Below are 17,763 nucleotides of genomic sequence, written 5' to 3'. Positions count from 1 at the left end.
AGTCTGTGACGTACCAAATACGCCCTACAACTGCTCCCTGTGATTCCCAGGGGATTGGAAAGTAAGGTCGCATGCTTGTTGTTCTGTTGTTCATATGTTGCTAACAAAGTCAAGGGAAAAAAAGACACATGGATCTTTACTGTTCTTTAAAGAAGAACCTGCAGAACCTGTGTGGGCCAAGTTGGAACCCTTCCCCAACTGCCATGTACAGTGGTGTAGGCTGTACACTGCACAACTCTTCAAGGGTGTTACCCATTCTGCTGTCATCACAGATGTGTGTGTTTACTATAAATATTTTCTGACACATGACAATAAAACATCTTGAAAAAAGGAACTTTTTTCAGAAGTTTTAAAAACCCTTTTTTGGCACGCAGGTGCTATGCATGGCACCTAAGAGGACAGATGTGGTCACAGAAACGACTGACAGGAATGATGTGTCTCAAGGATCTTTTTGTCATTATGTGTATATATCAGTCATGATTTCTCAGAAGAAAGCAAGTCAGGAAAACACTTAAAGAGGGATAAGATTATCCATTAGAAGAGGCTGCATCGGGACAGCCTCTCTGGCAATCCATCCACTAGATTTGGGTGATTCCAGGGAGGTCATGTCACCTGTCATTTGCTCATCCATTCAGAACATATTTACTGAGAGCCCACGGGATTGCAGATACCTGTGCTGGACTCCTGAAACACAGAGTCATCAGATTGGGTGCACTGTGGACTCTCAAGGAATCCACTGGCCCATGGGAAAGATAGATGTTAAACATGTTTAAAATGAAACGTGATAAGAGTGAGCGGGGAGGTAAGACCAAAGGTCCCAGTGAGCTCAGATAAGGAAACTATGTACCTGCCTCACTCAAGGAAGAGGAAAATAACCACAAAGATGCATCATCAAAGGGACATGGCACTTTTCAAATCTACATGAACTCACCACCATGGGCCACCCGCTATCCAGATATCTCCTTTCCTATTCTGCACCTGAAGCCAAGGCCTGAGAAAAAGAAGCAAAGGAACTCGCCCAAAGACAGAAAGGCAGCAAGTGGTGGGTCTCGGGGTTCTGAAATCTGGTTTCCTCTCTCCAGCATCACCCCACTTCTTTACACTCCACGGGGATCCCCCAGTCTTAGATTTGGAAGAGATCCAAGAGACAGCATCAGTTTCTCAAGAAGCCCTTCTCCTCACTCGTTGATAAATGCAAATGGCAACTTTTGTGGACAAGGGGGTGAGAGCATTATGAAATCAAGCACCAAGAAAGTATTACAGTCCCCAGGTGCACCGGTGGGAGGGGCAGTTAGGGAGTTTGGGATGGACAGGTACACACTGCTATATTTAAAATGGATAACCAACAAGGACCTACTGTATAGCACATGGAACTCTGCTCAATGTTGTGTGGCAGCCTGGATGGGAGGGAGTTTGGGGGAGAATGGATACATGGAACAGTCCCTTCACTGGTCAGCTGAAACTATCACGACATTATTAGTTGGCTATGTGTGTGCTCAGTCGCTTTAGTCGTATCTGACTCTGTGACCTCATGGACTGTAGCTCGCCAGGCTCCTCTGTCCCAGGGATTCTCCAGGCAAGAATAGTAGAGTGGGTTGCCATCTCTTCTCCAGGGGATCTTCCCAACCCAGGGATTGAACCTGGGTCTCCTACATCTCCTGCATTTGGCTGGTGGGTTCTTTACCACTGAGCCACTGGGGAAGCCCTTAATTGGCTATACCCCAATACAAAATAAAAACTTTAATTAAAAAAAATAAAAACAAAAAAAAATCCCCCAGATGTAAGCAGCCTGATCTGACCCTGTTTCCCTGTGGGGTGGCAGATCTCGTGGGCTCAGATCTCTAACGGTCCATTGGGTGACCCCAGTGACGTGGATCACCACCCACCCAGGGGTGATGAGGGTGATTGGGACAGGCTCTACCTGCCACCTACTTCCCTCTCTGAGACCTTGGCCTGCAAGGCAGGTAGGCACAGGGCAATAGGACAGCGCCAGCCTGGCTCAGCCTCTGAACTCGTGATGGGAGGAACAGTAAGTAGATCAATTCTGTGGCTGGGAGACACTGTTACAGTAAGAAGACATTTTTAAAAAGGAACAGCAGTCTCTTTTCTGAATGGAATGCCAGGGTCAGGCTACATTCATAAAATACCATATTTCACCATCTTTCTCAGGACTGGGGGATTCGAGGGCCTGAAGAATGAGTGTGCTCTCCATGAAGGGATGCTGGGACTTGCCTCATTTTAAATAAACATTCACAGACTGCTTAATAGACCTAAGAGCTATTTAGCAACTAACTCTGTTTGCACTTATTGATTGCCTTGGTTAAAAATTCCAATTAACAGAGCAGCCTCTGCCACCACCATCCCCCCACGGGCAAGAGGACCCAGACAGACACTGAGGAGCATGCATTTGACACCCAGACACGATCTGAAACAGGTAACATCCCGCCTGGTTTTGATTTTCGCTAACAAGTGTGAATTGGGTTAATTAAGACAGTACCAGGCTGGCAGAACTGATGGTTTGAGGAAACCAACCGCATGGAGGATTCCAAAGGCCTGAGACTGCAGACCCGAGGGGAAACACCGACCTCTAGTGCCAGAGTCCTGAAATGACAAGAATCTGCAAGGCTGGCTGGCAACGCAGACTGGCTCACAGACCACACAATCAGAGCGGCTCTCGGATGGCAGGGCTGGCCTGGGCCCCACGCTCCTGACCCTAAGCATGTCCTTCACCATCGCCTTAATGCGCAAGGTTGCTGAATTCAAACTCCCCCTTCAAGAAGAACTTTTACAGGATGAACCTAGAGCCTGTTATACAGAATGAAGTCAGAAAGAGAAAAACAAGTATCATATATTAATGCATATATATATATATGCCTTCCTTGATGGCTCAGTAGTAAAAGAATCTGCCTGCAATGAAGGAGACGCAGAGGATACGAGTTCGATCCCTGGGTCAGGAAGATCCCCTGGAGGAGGAAATGTCAACCCACTCCAGTATTCTTGCCTGGAGAATCCCATGGACAGAGGAACCTGGCAGGCTAAAGTCCATGGGGTCGCAGAGTCAGACATGACATGACTGAACATGCACGCTTACAATGCATATATATGGAATGTAGAGATATGATACTGATGAATCTAATTGCAGGACAGGAATGGAGACTCAGACATAGAGAACAGACTTGTGGACTCAGCTGGGGGAGGATGGGGGTACAAATTGAGAGTGTAGCATTGACATGTGTACACCACCATGCGTAAAACAGATAGCTAGTGGGAGCTGCCATGTAACACAGGGAGGTCAGCTCGGTGCTCTGTGATGACCCAGAGGGGTGGGATGGGCAGGTAGAAGGGAGGCTTGAAAGGGAGGGGATGTATTTATACTGACAGCTGATTCACGTCATTGTACAGCAGAAACCAACACAACATTGGAAAGCAATTATCCTCCAATTAAAAATAAATTTAAAAGAATAGCTTTTTACAGAGAAAGAGAGGACAAACTTGGACAGAGCCACACGTGGTCAAATATCACCCATTTGGAAGGCAGGACAGCCGGGACCCGGTCGGACGCTGTGGGCATCACATCAAGCCTGGGGAGTAACTGGGTAGCACAGCAGCCCACCGTCCGCTCCCATGCAGAGTCCCCTCTGTGTCTCTCCTGAGCAGCCCTCCACGCCCTCCACCTGCCCAGAGTCCCTCTCCAAGCTAAATGCACCTGTCCTGAGGCTCTTTCCTGCATGACCCGAATCAGTGACGAGCAGCTGATATGCATCCGAATCTGAAGGGACACGCCTGTGCTGAGAGGACTTAGAATTTCACTCTCTTGGGTCCTCTCCATCAACCTCCCCATCAGCTCAAAACTCACTCATTCTACACTACCTGCCATGCTCACCTCCTCTCCTTGAAAGCTCTCGCAAATGACCCTGACGGCCATCTCTAACTGGTAAAAAGTCTATAAGGACAGAGATGTTTGCCTGTGTGTTTCATCCCTGGGTCTAAACACTGCCTGACACCTGGTAGGTGTTCAACAAATATCTGTTCAAAGAAGGAGGCTGTGGATAAAGTGTGCTGGCCTGAGCCAGGATGACTCTCCCTGCGTCCTCCATTCAGGCCCAGCTCTGCCCCCAGAGCAGCCCAGGAGAAGCCCTCTCTCTGGACCTAATGCTCCTTTAGGTGCCTGGAGGATACAGATGACCTTGGGACTCACATCGCAGGCTCTGTGATGAAATGCAGCCAGGAGGCAGGGTCAGGAGTGGGACCAGGGGAGAAATATTGGGAGTGTAAGGGGCAGTCAAGAGCAGGAAAAGAACTCTATCAATTGTTGCACGAAGCAGCTGCCAACAGCACCCACTGCCCAAAAAGGTACCCCTGAGCCCTTCCTATGAGCTTCCTCCCCAATGCCCAGCTCTGGCCTTAGGGATTCCCACTTATTCTCAGTCACAGCACAGCTCTGGGGTTCAGTCAGGAAGACCCCGCCTTGTCAATTCATTTTTTAAAAAGATACACACACTTGTCGGAAACACAGTAGCACTGGCTCCTATGCTAGTTCCCAGGGATCAAATGTGAATAAGAAACAAATGTCTGAATGAAGTCATTTCCCTGCCACCCACTTCTGGTCAGGAGCAGAGTTTGGGCGAGGAGCTGGAACTCCCCAGCAGAGTTGATGTGGATGAGATGGGCGAGGTTGCCTCACAAGGCACCCAATCCTGTTGTTCCTCTCTGGGACTTCCTGTGACGATCATTTCCCAGTTCTATGTAAGTTAAGTCATTATATTTCATACCTTGAAAGGATACAGGGCTATATGTCAATAACATCTCAATAAAACTGAAAAAAATACTGCTTACAGTAGGAAAGATGCCCATTTATGGATGGGAAACCAGAAGATCAAAGAAATTCAGTTACTACCATGCTATTGAGAGTCCCTTGGACTGCAAGGAGATCCAACCAGTCCATCCTAAAGGAAATCAACCCCGAATAGTCATTGGAAGGACTGGTGCTGAAGCTGAAACTCCAGTACTTTGGCCACCTGATGGAAAGAGCTGACTCATTGGAAAGACCTTGATGCTAAGAAAGATTATGGGCAAGAGGAGAAGGGAACGATGGAGGATGAGATGGTTGGATGGACATGAGTTTGAGCAAACTCTGGGAGACAGTGAAGGACAGGGAAGCCTGGCATGCTGCAGTCCATGGGGTCACAAAGAGTCAGACACGACTGAGCAACTGAACAACAACCATGCTGCTTGCAACTCCTGCTGGTTCTCTCTTTCTCTCTCCCTCTCCACTTCTTTGGGCTCATGAGTGATTTCCCTGCTGGGCATCCCCCATCCACAGAGGACAAGAGGTCTGCTAGCCTCCAAGATGCTGTGAGACTCAGGGCTTTCCCCCTGCAGCCAGACAAAGCCCCCCAGACTCGCCCTTTCATCCTCTTTCTCTGCAGTAGCTAAGCTTTCTCTTTGATGTGGCTTTGAAAGGTAGTCAACCACGCCCAGAAGCAGAGCAAAGGGAGGGAGGCGGGGCCCCAGCCCGAGACCCCACTGGTCTAGGAGGAAGCATGTGTGACCCTGAGCAGTGCCAACTCCCATGACAACACAACTCAAGAGGTCCTAGTTTAACTTGGTTAACTCTCACAATGACCCATTTCTGTTTTAATTGTTGACTGTCCTTCCATCTTTGTCTGATTCTCTCATGCAGGTATTTTCCTACGCTGGCTGCTGATATGTAGTTAAGTCCAAAAAAAGAGAGAGAGAGAGAACTAGCAAGTAAAGACAGCACTGATAGACTACATGGAAGGAGCTGTGGGTTGAACCGTGTCCCCTCCAAATTGATACTTCCAAGGAATATCCCCCAGCCCCTTGTTTGGACGTAGAGTCCTTGCAGGTGTGGATTAGTTAAAATGAGGTCATACTGGAGCAGGATGGGCCCCTGACCCAGTGACTAGCATCCTCATGACAAAGGGAGATGGACAGACACACACACGGGGAGAAGGTGGTGTGAGCATGAGCACAGGGATCAAACAACGCATCTATGGCCAAGGAACAGCAAAGATGGCCAGCAAGTCTCCAGGAACGATGAGGGGCCTCAGACAGGTTCTCCCTCACGTTCTCAGAAGGAACCAACCTTGCCCACAACCTGATCTCAGACTTCTGACCCTCAGATCAATGAGATGATGAACTTGTGTTGCTTCAGCCACCCACGTGGTGGTGCTTCATCATCGCAGCCCTCGCCCTCATGGACTCATACAGAAGGGCCCTGGACTGAACTGTGACCTCTTGAGCCAGTGCTGGGCTCCTGTGAGGCTGATCTGAGATCATAGAAGCCTTTTGCATATCAGCAGGACCAGGACCTGGGGGATAACTGCTGGTAGACCACAGGCCTGATAATCTCACTATGCTCAACACACCTCTACCTGTACCCCATCTCCAGTCCACACCTGCAACTCCCACCTACTGGACAAGCAAAGGCAGATCCAGGACATCGGTGCCAGGACTTCTGCCATCCCTTGTGCCCATGGCAGATGCTGCTAATTCATTAAGATGCTCTCCTGCTGAAAACAGAGCCTCAGAGTCTTTCTCAACCCAGGGACCCTAGAAGTCACCAAAAGGCATCTATTAGAGTTGGCATGATAGTTGAAACCAATTTAGGATTCCCATTCTAGGTAGTGACTCTGTGAGGTCAAGACCGGTTTCCTTTGCCTCTCCAAACATCTTGTATCACTTGGCACAGCGCCTCATAACCTATAGGCACTAGGCCGTACTTGTTGAATGGATATGTTCTTGCATTTGGGCTCATATGGGACGAGAGTGACAGCAAGAGCAATTCTCATACACTTTGCAAATTATCATTTTAAAAGGATTTTCTGGATGACTTTTTATGATGGTTTAGGGACAGCACTGACCTTCACCATCAACATTTATTTATTCAACAACTATTAACTGAGCACTGCTACACGCCCAGCCTGGCCCAAGTTTGGATTCAAGAGTGGGAAGGCAAAAACCACTACAGTATTGTAAAGTAATTAGCCTCCAACTAATAAAAATAAATGGAAAAAATAAAATAAAATCACTTTCCATTGGGAAAAAAAAAAGAGTGGGAAGGGATGTCGAACAATGCAGATCCCAAGAAACTACAGAAAAGCACCATGAATAATTGACACCAACTCCCTGAAATTCACAAGGATGAATATGAATTCCCAACTGGGCATCGAGATGCTCTTAAATGGAAAGTCCTTCCAGTCCCCCTGCCATTCATGGTGCTGCCTCCCCCGGTGATGGTACAGACAGGATCACAAGTAGCTCCTAAACCCTAAACACAGGAGTGGGTTTAGAGTCCAAGGTCAACCTGCTCTTTGAACACATTTCTGATCCCGAGTAATTAATCTCCATTAACATTAATTACATAGCAAAGCATGGCCTTGGGGCTAAGAGATCTCATGGAAGTGCGTCTTCATGTTCATGGGTGATCACCTAATGAGAACATTTGTTTGGGGGAAACAGTGACTTTGGAACTTCAGGAGCAACTTCTGATCCTCTGTGGCATTAGGAAGACACCACCCAGTGAGGAAAGGAGGAGGCGCCCACATGAGGGCTGACCTACCTGTCTCACTTCATCACAGAGCAGGACAAAGACTAGCGCGTAGAGGACCAGCTCTGGGGCGTGGGGCACAGAGTGGAAATCCATGAGCAGCACATAGGCGAAGAGCAGGAGGAAGGCGATATAGAAGACCACGTTCCAGGAGAAGACCACGAACGGGGAGGTGAAGAAGGCCACATAGTGCCACAGGAGCTTCCTGGGCTTGTCCAGGGGCTTCTTCCTGGACCGAGAGGGGACAGCCCTGTCACCATCCCAGCCGACGGCGCTGTGTGGGCTTCATCTCTCCTTCTGAACACAGATGAACACAGACCCACAGCCAGGCCAGGGCCAGGCAGCCAGAATTCAGCCTTGGCATTTCTCGGTTGCCAGATCCAAATTCTGCCTCGGATATAAGGACATGACCCCACTTCTACCTGTTTCAAACCCAGAGAAAGTCCACGGAGACCCAGACCTAATGTGTGCAGGCACTAGAGTGGACGTCATAAATTCCTGGCCTTACAATGCTTTCTTTACATGAGAGCACACACAGAGAGATATGTGCACAGACACAGAAATTGTACAGACACAGATGCTTGTACACACAGATGAATGTACACACACATAAGCATGTACACACTGATGCTCGTACACCCACAGGTGAATGTATACATAGATGCTTATACACATACAAGACACTTATACACACACAGATGCTTGTACACACCTAAGTACATGCACACATACAGACACTGGTACACACATGCTTGTACACACACAAGTACATCTACACACAGATGTAAGTACACACAGAGAGATGCTTGTACACACACAGATGTTTATACACATATAAGTACATCTACACACACAGATATCTGTATACACACAGATGCTTATACACCCACAGGTGCATATACACACACACAGATGCTTCTACACACACATGTTTGTACACATATAAGTACATCTACACACACAGATATCTGTATACACACAGATGCTTATACACCCACAGGTGCATATACACACACACAGATGCTTGTACACACACAAGTACGTCTACACACATAGATGCATATACACACACAGAAATGCTTGTACACACACAGGTGCTCACGCATTCACAGATGCATGTACACACACACACTATTGTGTGACTTGGTTTCATACCTAAATGATACAAAGCCACAGCCAACCAAGGGTATAATAAACAGACACAGGATAATCTTCCAGTTCTTGGTGTCTCGGGAAATCTCTCCATACCACTGCTTGGAAAGAAAATTCTAGAGGAAACAGACAAAGGAACAGGTCCTTATCAGTGCGATGACTTGCCAGATGGTGGGCGACCTTCCTTCCCAGCCCTCAACTCTCCCCTCACTCTCTGAATTGAGATCCTTATTCTTCTCTACTGGCTACCTGGTTCTAAGGGGCTATGATTAAACCACTGAAACTTCTGCTTGATGTTCAGTCCTGTCCTATGTTGAGTTCTGTGGACTTTAAAATAGAGGCTGTATGAGTCCAAATTCACTAAACCTATGAACCGTAACCAACTGTAATTCTAATTGTGTAATCTTCATCAGTAGAGCAGGGCGATGTCGACCTGGACGCATGCTGTGAAGATGAAGTGTGACTGCATGTACAAGCAGTGTGTAGATGAGTGTCAGTCTGTCCTCTTCCCTACCTTCCTCCCTTTCCTCCAGCTGGGACGGTGGGTGAAGCATCTCCCCTCCCAAACCTGAGACAGGACACGCAAATTGCTGTGAGTGTAACTCAAGGCAGGAAGCATCTACAGTGGCTGAACCCACTTCATGCTAAATTCCCTGCTGCCATCACTGCTGATAACGGCTGTAACAGTAACTGCTACCATAAAGGGCTGGCTCCACTCACGTACTGTCTCGTCAAATCCTCACAGCAACCCTTTCTTTACCCCCTACTCTGCCCATTTTACAGATAAGGAAACTAAGGCTCAGAGAGCTGTGTAACCTGGCCCATCCCTACACCAAGCTAGAGGTACACTGGGCCCAGAGACCCAGCTGATGGCAAAGGCCCATTTCTAGGCATGCTGTTTGCTGACGGTGTGCTGCTTACCTGGACCCCGGGCTGGGCAATGAAATGCTGGTCGGTTGCCTCCACCGCCAGCTCCAGACAGCTGCTTCCGCCCCAGGCTTCACAGGAATAGACCAGGAGTTGTTCCGCCAAGTCCTCGTCATTGCTGTAACACTCTGTGAACAGCTCTAAGCAACAGCATCCCCAGAGAGAGGGAAGAGGGAGGCAGGGCTGGCCAATACATAGAACTTTCTCACCCTGCCCCTTTCCCAAGTCAAGCCCTGACTTCCACAAAATCCCGGCTGTGACTATCCTAGTTTATAAGGCAGAGAGAAGGCCAACATAAGAGAATTCCCTACGGAGCAAGTAATGTGCACCCCATGCCCATTACAGCACCTCCTGGTGGCAGGTGTCAGAAATGCCCATTGAGTTGACGTGAACCCAGGGAGTTTCCGTGGGGCTCAGCCAGTGGGGAGAGGATTCAAACCCTCAGCCATCTCATTTACCTTCTGTGCTTTCTTGGTGAGGGTCTTTGCAGTTAAGGCACAGTGCCAAAAAAAAAAAAAAAAAAAGCCAAAATGATGTAATAAAAAACACTGACCAGTTGCATTGAGGATGTGCTCATATTTTGACACATAAGCTCATATTTTGTGCTCTTATGACAAAGAGATTGGTGTGCTGATCCTCAGAGGAACTATTTTAAAAGTCAAAGTGTTAGCAGTCATAGACTAGCTAAGTCAATCCAAAATCAACACGATATCTTCAAATTTTAAATAGAAGAAAAAAAATCAGACACTTTTTTTTCCAACATAGAGAAGCTCAACTCATGCGAATTTCTTCATTAGATAAGACAACAGATAAACATGTCTGGAAACTTAAAACTCCCAAGTGGGAAAAAAAAAATAGAACTGGTCTAACATTCTGTGTTTCTGGGAGGCAACTTGGTCCTGGATTTCTCACACCGCATGGTCCAGGACTTCTGAGCAGGGGCACTGATAAGCTTTGTTCAAGGGCAGGTGAGTAGCAAACGGAGGACAGATGTTCTGGGAGCATCAGACTCAGCAAGGCCTCTGCCCTCTTCTGTTCCAGGTGATGAGAAACCTCCTCCTGGAGGGGGAGCTGGGCAGCTCACCTGTCATCTCTTATTATAGAGGCCCTGAGTCTCCTGATTTAGGGGAGCTGTGGGGCTGTCAACACCAGTTCTTATTCACATCACCCCGTGGGGAATCAAGACACAAGGAACAACCCTGGATGCTGTTCTGAATGCTGCCTTTCCCATTAGTAATAAACTCTGTGTCCCCTAACTAGGGCTCTGGGGTCTTCCCTAGGTATGGGTATGGGAGACTAGCAGGCTAACCTGTTAGCTCACACGTCAGGTAAAACCTCAGACCTGTCACGGCTTCTGAATAGCAACACTCCAAGGCTCCCCTACGGTGCTGAGTTACTTAGACTTGATCTGGATATGGCTCTGGGAGGCTGTGGGGTGAGGAAGCCCCCATTTTTCCCCACCTTCAATCTTAGGAAAGTCAGTAAATGCCCCCTAGCGTGACTGTGCCAGCCCCGCGTCCCATTCCGGGAGACTCACCCACTGCCCGGGTCTCGTACTCATTTGCCAGCTCCTCCGACTCCCCTGCAGCATTGATGTCGTTCTTCACCTTAGCCAGAGTCTTCAGAAGTTTGCTGGCCCCCAGGGCAGCCAGTGTACAGCCCCTGGTCTTTCAGAGAGGTGAGCATGCTGCAGTTAATTCTAAATCCCTTGTGGTCAAGCCAACATCAAAGTCAGACAAGGAAAAAAATTGCGGCAAAAGCAGGGAATGGATTCCCAGCAAGAGGTGCAGTGTGCACCGAGAGTCCTGAACCTGAATATACTCACAGTCTTGAGCACGGAATTAACAGACAAAAAGACAGTATGAAGATCAATGCAGGACAAGCTGACAGTTAGATGGGGCAGTGGGAGGTCTGAAGACCGCCCCCCCATGGTATAAGAGCTCAGGTGGGAAAGTGGCCAAGCGTACAAAGATCTGACAATGAGTTAGTGAGACTGTGTGTGAATTAATATTTAGTACCTAATTGTAGGCTCTAAAAATGGAGAAGATAACTGCTTTTCAACTGCTCATAAATCATTTATAAAAATCATTATGTATGGAATCACAGAGAAAAATATCAATCATTTCCCAGGGCAGATTTTGTACAGGCCCTACCTTCCTGTCTATAATGTGATAAAGCTAGAAATTAATTTTTTAACTAAACTTAGAAACCTCATCCTCTTGGAAAACAATCACACATCCACACACACCTAAGCAGTAAGTGCTTCCTGGATTGCCCACAAAGCCCAGGACTTTCCAGAGACCTCCCCTCCCAAACACACCTCTGTTCACATAAAAACAAGCCACAACCATTTTCGTTACATCAAATATTTCATTTCATTAGTGATGCTTTAAAATTAGGCCCCCCAGGTGGTGCAGTGCTAAAGAATCAGTCTGCCAATCCAGGAGATGCAAACCCTGGATCAAGAAGATCCCCTAAAGAAGGAAACGGCAAATAGCTCCAGTATACTTGCCTGGAAAATTCCAAGGACAGAGGAGGCTGGTGGGTTATACTCTCTGGGGTAGCAAATAGTCAGACACGACTGAGCATGGATGCACATGTGCACACGTGTGTGAGTTCTGAGAGGGTCAGAACAACCACAACAAAGCGTATATTTGCCAAGGGATTGGGCATTTACCTGCTCCCAAATGACTTTGGAGAGTTCCTTCTTGTTCTGAAGAATGGCCCAGATGAAGAGTGCTTGCAGGGGGTGCCGAGTAATAGGAGACACATCCTGGGAGGGGTTAGAGCAGGGAGTCAGCACTTACAACTGGAACATTACTTTAGCAGACACACTAGTATAAGAAGGAAAATGGGGTCAGGATGCCCTAGGGAGCACCCCGTGTTTGGAGGGCTCTGTAACTTGGTGCCTGACTCCATTTTCACAGAATAGGGATGAGCGTTTCATCTCCACAATGCACCAGGTGATATAATTTGACACAGAATCTTTGATCTGTCATAAAAGGCAATGTACAAGTAGATGGAAAAGTATAAAGGGTGAAAAAATGTGCTGACAGCAATTTAAAAACTGAATGACTCTGACAGCCGGAAGAGAAAGCAATTCCTTCTCACCATATAAATCTTCTTATCTAGAAAAATGCTCAATTTAAATTCTGACTTTCTGATAGTTAAAGTTCAATTATCACAATGTAAAACTATATTTATTTCTTTGGAGTGTTTATTCAAAGTTTCAATTCCTAATGTTTCAGTTAGAATCCCAGCTTCATTTAGCCATCCATATCTTCCAAGGGAATCTTTTTCATATAGAAAAACAACTCTATCTATAGATTCCTTTTAATCTTCCCTACAAGTTTTACCAAGATACAAAATGTTTCTGGCACAGTTATGGATACTGTGGAGAGTTTCACTATAAATAGAAACAAACAGCTTATAAAACACTTCCAACTTCTTCAAACACCTAGCTCATTTAGATTTTTGCACCACACACATATATTAAAATTCTAGAACTATAAAAGATAATGACCTAGCTTGAGTTTTCCCAGAAGCAAAACAATTTGAGACATGCATTTTATTTGAGAAGTGATTCCAGGAAAACCACTCAGAGGTTGAGGAAATGAAATTAGAAAAGAAAGGACCAACAGGGTTATCATGGTAAATAACCAGAAACTAATCCCACTAGCTGGGGCTTCCCTGGTGGCTCAGTGGTAAAGAATCTGCCTGCCAAGCAGGAGATGTGGGTTCAATCCCTGGGTCAGGAAGATCCCCTGGAGAAGGAAATGGCAACCCACTCCAGTATTCTTGCCTGGAGAATCCCATGGACAGAGGAGCCTGGCGGCTATAGTCCATGGGGCTGCGAAGAGTCGGACATGACCTAGTAACTCAACAACAACAGTCCCACTAGGCAACTCTAGGGGCCAGTGTAGGACACAGGCCTCAGAACTATCCCCTCTGAGCAGGAAAGTTGCTGGGCTATTTATACACCAACTTGACCCTCAATGGGCTCTGACCAGAGGAAGCCTTCAGCAAAGAGTTGCAGGTACAGGAAACTGGCCCTGCCTGTCCTTTAAGTAGAAAATCTTGAAAGAATATAAGTGGTACATCCATAACATCCTCTCAAATGGAAACCAGGATTATCCTTTGGGAAAGATTCGCTTCCCTTTTCATTCACAAAGGAAAACTTGGCAATTCTCCAGTCTTTTGCATGGGTAGCACGAACTATTTTAGGTAGATCACGTCCAAAAGCCTAAGGCACGAACAGGTTGCCATTTGTTTGCCCCTGTTCTCTGTTAGATGCCTTCAGAAAGTGTATCACACCAACCTTTGCAATTAATAAACACTGCAATAACTAGTTGTAAATATAGCACAAAGAATAAAGCAAGAAAATGCACCACTTGTTATCTCAATAGGATTTGCTAGCTTAAATAAATGAAGTAGGACAAAAAAATTAACAAACCCAATATGTTGACTACATGATGGTGATGAGGTAGGGAGTAGGAATCTAGAGAGGCAGAGAAATTTTTTCTGAAGGAAGACTCAAGAGATCAGAGAATTCAGGCAGACAACCATCCCAGTACATACGTGGAGCTCTATGTCTATTTCATCTCTGCTATTCCTGTCTTCCTTTCGGAAGCCTCTTCGGAAGTTAGCAACCAGTTTCCAGACAAATGTGAGGAGGGCATCATTATAGGAATTCTTGGCAATCTGCAGGTTTCGATACACCAGGGAGCTGAAGTGATTGGAGAAGAGCTCCGTGAGGACGTCGTTGGTGAGGAACTTGCGCAGGTTCAAGCCATTCTCCAGAAAGAGGCGGACAAACTTGGGTCTGTCCTTTATAAGAGCCGTAAACATGACTTCCTGAAGGTCAGCAGACTAAGGAGAAGGAGCAGAGAGAGAACACACACCCTAAATCCAATTAAAGCAGCAAGGCATTTTCTTTCTCAGCTTACATCGCACTTTCCACCAGAAAGTAACAGGATCATCAGCTTTTCGTTCAGCTCTGCTTTGGGAATAAAATTTATCTTTTCAGTTGTAACATAATGTTGGGTTTTAGCTCAAGCATTGAGGCAAGAGAAGGAAGCAGCATGGTGGGATCTGAAATCAGCCAGACGTGGGCTTGGATGGGACTTAGCCTCGTGTAATTGTAAAGTGGAGATAACGACAGCATGTAGGGATGACATTGATCAAGAATTGATCCCAATGTCTGGTATAAAGGAAGCACTGGCTCTGTCACGGGACAGGGAACTTGCCATCCAGCTCACACCATTTCTCTGAGGTCTACAGTAGACACCGTTATGAGCCAACCACCAACCAACTCTTCCCTCGGTGCCGTGGGGCCACCCTGCTGCCCTTCACACAGCATGAGGCAAATGCCTGGCCATGTTAAAAAAACCATGAGTTACTGGAACACCTGACAATGATACCCAGTTATTAGTTCCCTTCATCTCTACACTCTGGGCTCCTGATAAGCCTTATCCCACAGAAGCTTATTGATAATCTTAATGAAGAAAATTAATACATTCTTCAGGCACAAACCAGTGGTCTACAGGCCATACCACTGTTTCCCACTGTCCTCCTTAGTACTGGGCTGGCCAAAAGTTCATTACCAAATGAACAACCTGAATGCACAACCTGAATGAATTTTTTGGCCAACCCAATATTTCTTACAGTTTGATTCAGCTGCCAACATTAACAATTGGACTATGTATAAAATAGAAAACTGATAGGAATATACTGTATAACACAGGAAACTCAATGCACCGTGGTGTCCTCAATGGGAAGGAAATCCAGCAGGGAGGGGACACATGTACATGTGTGGCTGATTCATTCTGCTGTGCAGTAGAAACTAACAGAGTCGGACATGACTGAAGTGACTTAGCAGCAGCAGCAGCAGAAACTAACACAACACCATAAAGTGACTTTGTGTGTATGTGAGTCGCTCAGCCGTGTCTGACTCCTTGCAACCTCATGGACTGCAGCCCACAGGCTCCTCTGTCCATGGGATTCTCCAGGCAAGAATACTGGAGTGGATTGCCATTCCCTTCTCCAGAGGATCTTCCTGACCCAGGGATCAAACCCTGGTCTCCTGCATTGCAGGCAGATTCTTTACCATTTGAGCTACAGGGAAGTCCTACAAAACCACTATAAAGTCCTATAAAGCAACTATACTGCAATAAAAATTAATTAATAAAAAAATTAGATGGTTCATAAAAATCCACAATTCCAGCATTACAATCCAGATAACTCAGACAGTAAAGAATCCACCTGCAATGCAGGAGACCTGGGTTCAATCCCTGGGTCAGGAAGATCCCCTGGAACCCAGTCCACTCTCCTCACTTCACGTGTCTGAGACCCAGTTCAGGGGAATATCCCCGGCCAAGAGCAGCATTAGCAGTTTCTGTTTCTGATGTTGGCCTCAGGAGGATCACATGTTGCCCCTGCCAAGGGGCCCTTGAGTCCCCACACTGTGGCTCCCAGTGGGACAGAGGCAGAAAGCGGTGGCTGCCCTGATGATCTGCACTTCTAACCGCTCCCAGGTTAAGCCCGTGCAACCCCTGGTCCAGGGATCACTCTTTTTTTTTTTTTTCCATTTATTTTTATTAGTTGGAGGCTAATTACTTTATAATATTGTAGTGGTTTTTGCCATACATTGACATGAATCAGCCATGGATTTACATGTGTTCCCCATCCTGAACCCCCCTCCCACCTCCCTCTCCATCCCATCCCTCTGGGTCATCCCAGTGCAGGGATCACTCTTTGAGAACCTCTTGCACACAGGGAAAGAGAACTGCTTTAAAGTCAAACACGGCTTTGTTTCCACACCTTGGTTTTACCTTACCTTATGTGCAACCTTGAATGAGACTGTGTCTCTGAATCTCATTTTTCTCATCTGTAAAATAGGTGTGTGTGGGGATAAAATGACATAACACGGGTCCAGATGCCTTAATAGATTCAAGTTCAGAACAGGCCCCCAAAATGCCATCAGAATGCTCCCCAGTGGTACCCATGGAGCCCTGGCTTATTAACCATCAAAATGAGATAATCCCTGGGATGGTTGGCATGAGGGCCAAGTGAACAAGCACAGTGAAACTGTTTTGTGCTATATAAGAGGTTACACAAATATAACCGTCATTCCAAAGATATGTATTTATTTTTAAACAAAGACTTATATTGGACTTAACAGGTGCCTATGTCTTAAGCACTTTAGGAACATCTGATTGTATCAATCCAATGAGGTAGGTACTGCTATTAATTACCATCTCCATTTTTAAATGAGCAGTGGAATGCTGGTAAATACTTCACAACCAAATCTCTAGAAGAAAATAAGCCCTGATTTGGGGCATTTGCCCATTACTATGGTGTAAATGCTCCCACCACAACCAGTCTTCAGCTATCATGTGATATCACTGAATGTGCAATTGGGCCTCGACACAGAGTACCAGGTACTGTTTCCAGTACACAGATACAACAGTATCTGTACTGTACTGTACAACAGTACACGACATAACTTCCCGAGGCTAGATCACAGCAAATGTAGTAAAACAGTTAGAAAGGGATGAGTCTGATTAAGTATTGCCTTTGCTTTTAATAAAATTTATTTAGTTCTAAGTTTATATTATTTGATTTTTAATGACTATATTTAACAACTGACTCAAAAATCCCTACAAATTTTAGCAGTCAACTTTGTTTTTAGCTAAAAACAATATGAGCTGACCCCAACTCACCACTGTACAAGGAAACGGAGGCATAGAAAGTTAAGTAACTTGTAGAGGTTAAGTCATGCAGAGGGGCTGGCTCCAGAGTCCATTCTCTCAACCATTAGACCCTTCATGCTAACCATCTTTATCTAAGTCAATAAAAATTAAATAATCGATTCAATATGTGCCCAACTTTATGTTTATTTGTACCATCTAACCTCACTTAAATAAGACAGTTCATACACATGGGTTCATTTATGAATCAATTAACTAAATCTACCTGCAGTTCTACTTTCCCTCAACTAACTCAAGGCTTGCCATATGAGATAGAGCTCATTATGCTGCAAAAACCAAACAAAGATAGTGTTTGCTAAAGAAATGAATAATTTAAATGTCCGTAAGCCATGACTTTATTTG

At 46.0% G+C, this 17,763-nt stretch overlaps 1 protein-coding gene across 9 annotated transcripts in view; it reads right to left on the bottom strand.

Moving 5' to 3' along the window:
- TRPM8 (transient receptor potential cation channel subfamily M member 8) overlaps positions 1-17,763 on the bottom strand; it is an 86,490-nt gene that overhangs the window by 37,756 nt on the left and 30,971 nt on the right. For all 9 annotated transcript variants that reach the window (XR_011486310.1, XR_011486311.1, XM_070463570.1 and 6 more), the window contains 6 exons: positions 14,231-14,521; positions 12,330-12,425; positions 11,190-11,319; positions 9,647-9,792; positions 8,729-8,841; positions 7,586-7,802 (listed from right to left, as the gene is read on the bottom strand). Coding sequence is in view for 7 of the 9 variants with exons in the window: in XM_070463570.1 (XP_070319671.1) it covers positions 7,586-7,802; positions 8,729-8,841; positions 9,647-9,792; positions 11,190-11,319; positions 12,330-12,425; positions 14,231-14,521 (993 nt within the window). In the remaining 2 variants the exon portion in view is untranslated. The remainder of the gene's footprint in view (positions 1-7,585; positions 7,803-8,728; positions 8,842-9,646; positions 9,793-11,189; positions 11,320-12,329; positions 12,426-14,230; positions 14,522-17,763) is intronic.

The sequence above is a fragment of the Odocoileus virginianus genome, unplaced genomic scaffold, assembly GCF_023699985.2.
Source record: "Odocoileus virginianus isolate 20LAN1187 ecotype Illinois unplaced genomic scaffold, Ovbor_1.2 Unplaced_Contig_4, whole genome shotgun sequence".
NCBI lineage: Eukaryota > Metazoa > Chordata > Mammalia > Artiodactyla > Cervidae > Odocoileus > Odocoileus virginianus.
Note: the sequence above shows the minus strand (reverse complement) of the source record. Positions and strands in the feature narration are given on the sequence as shown.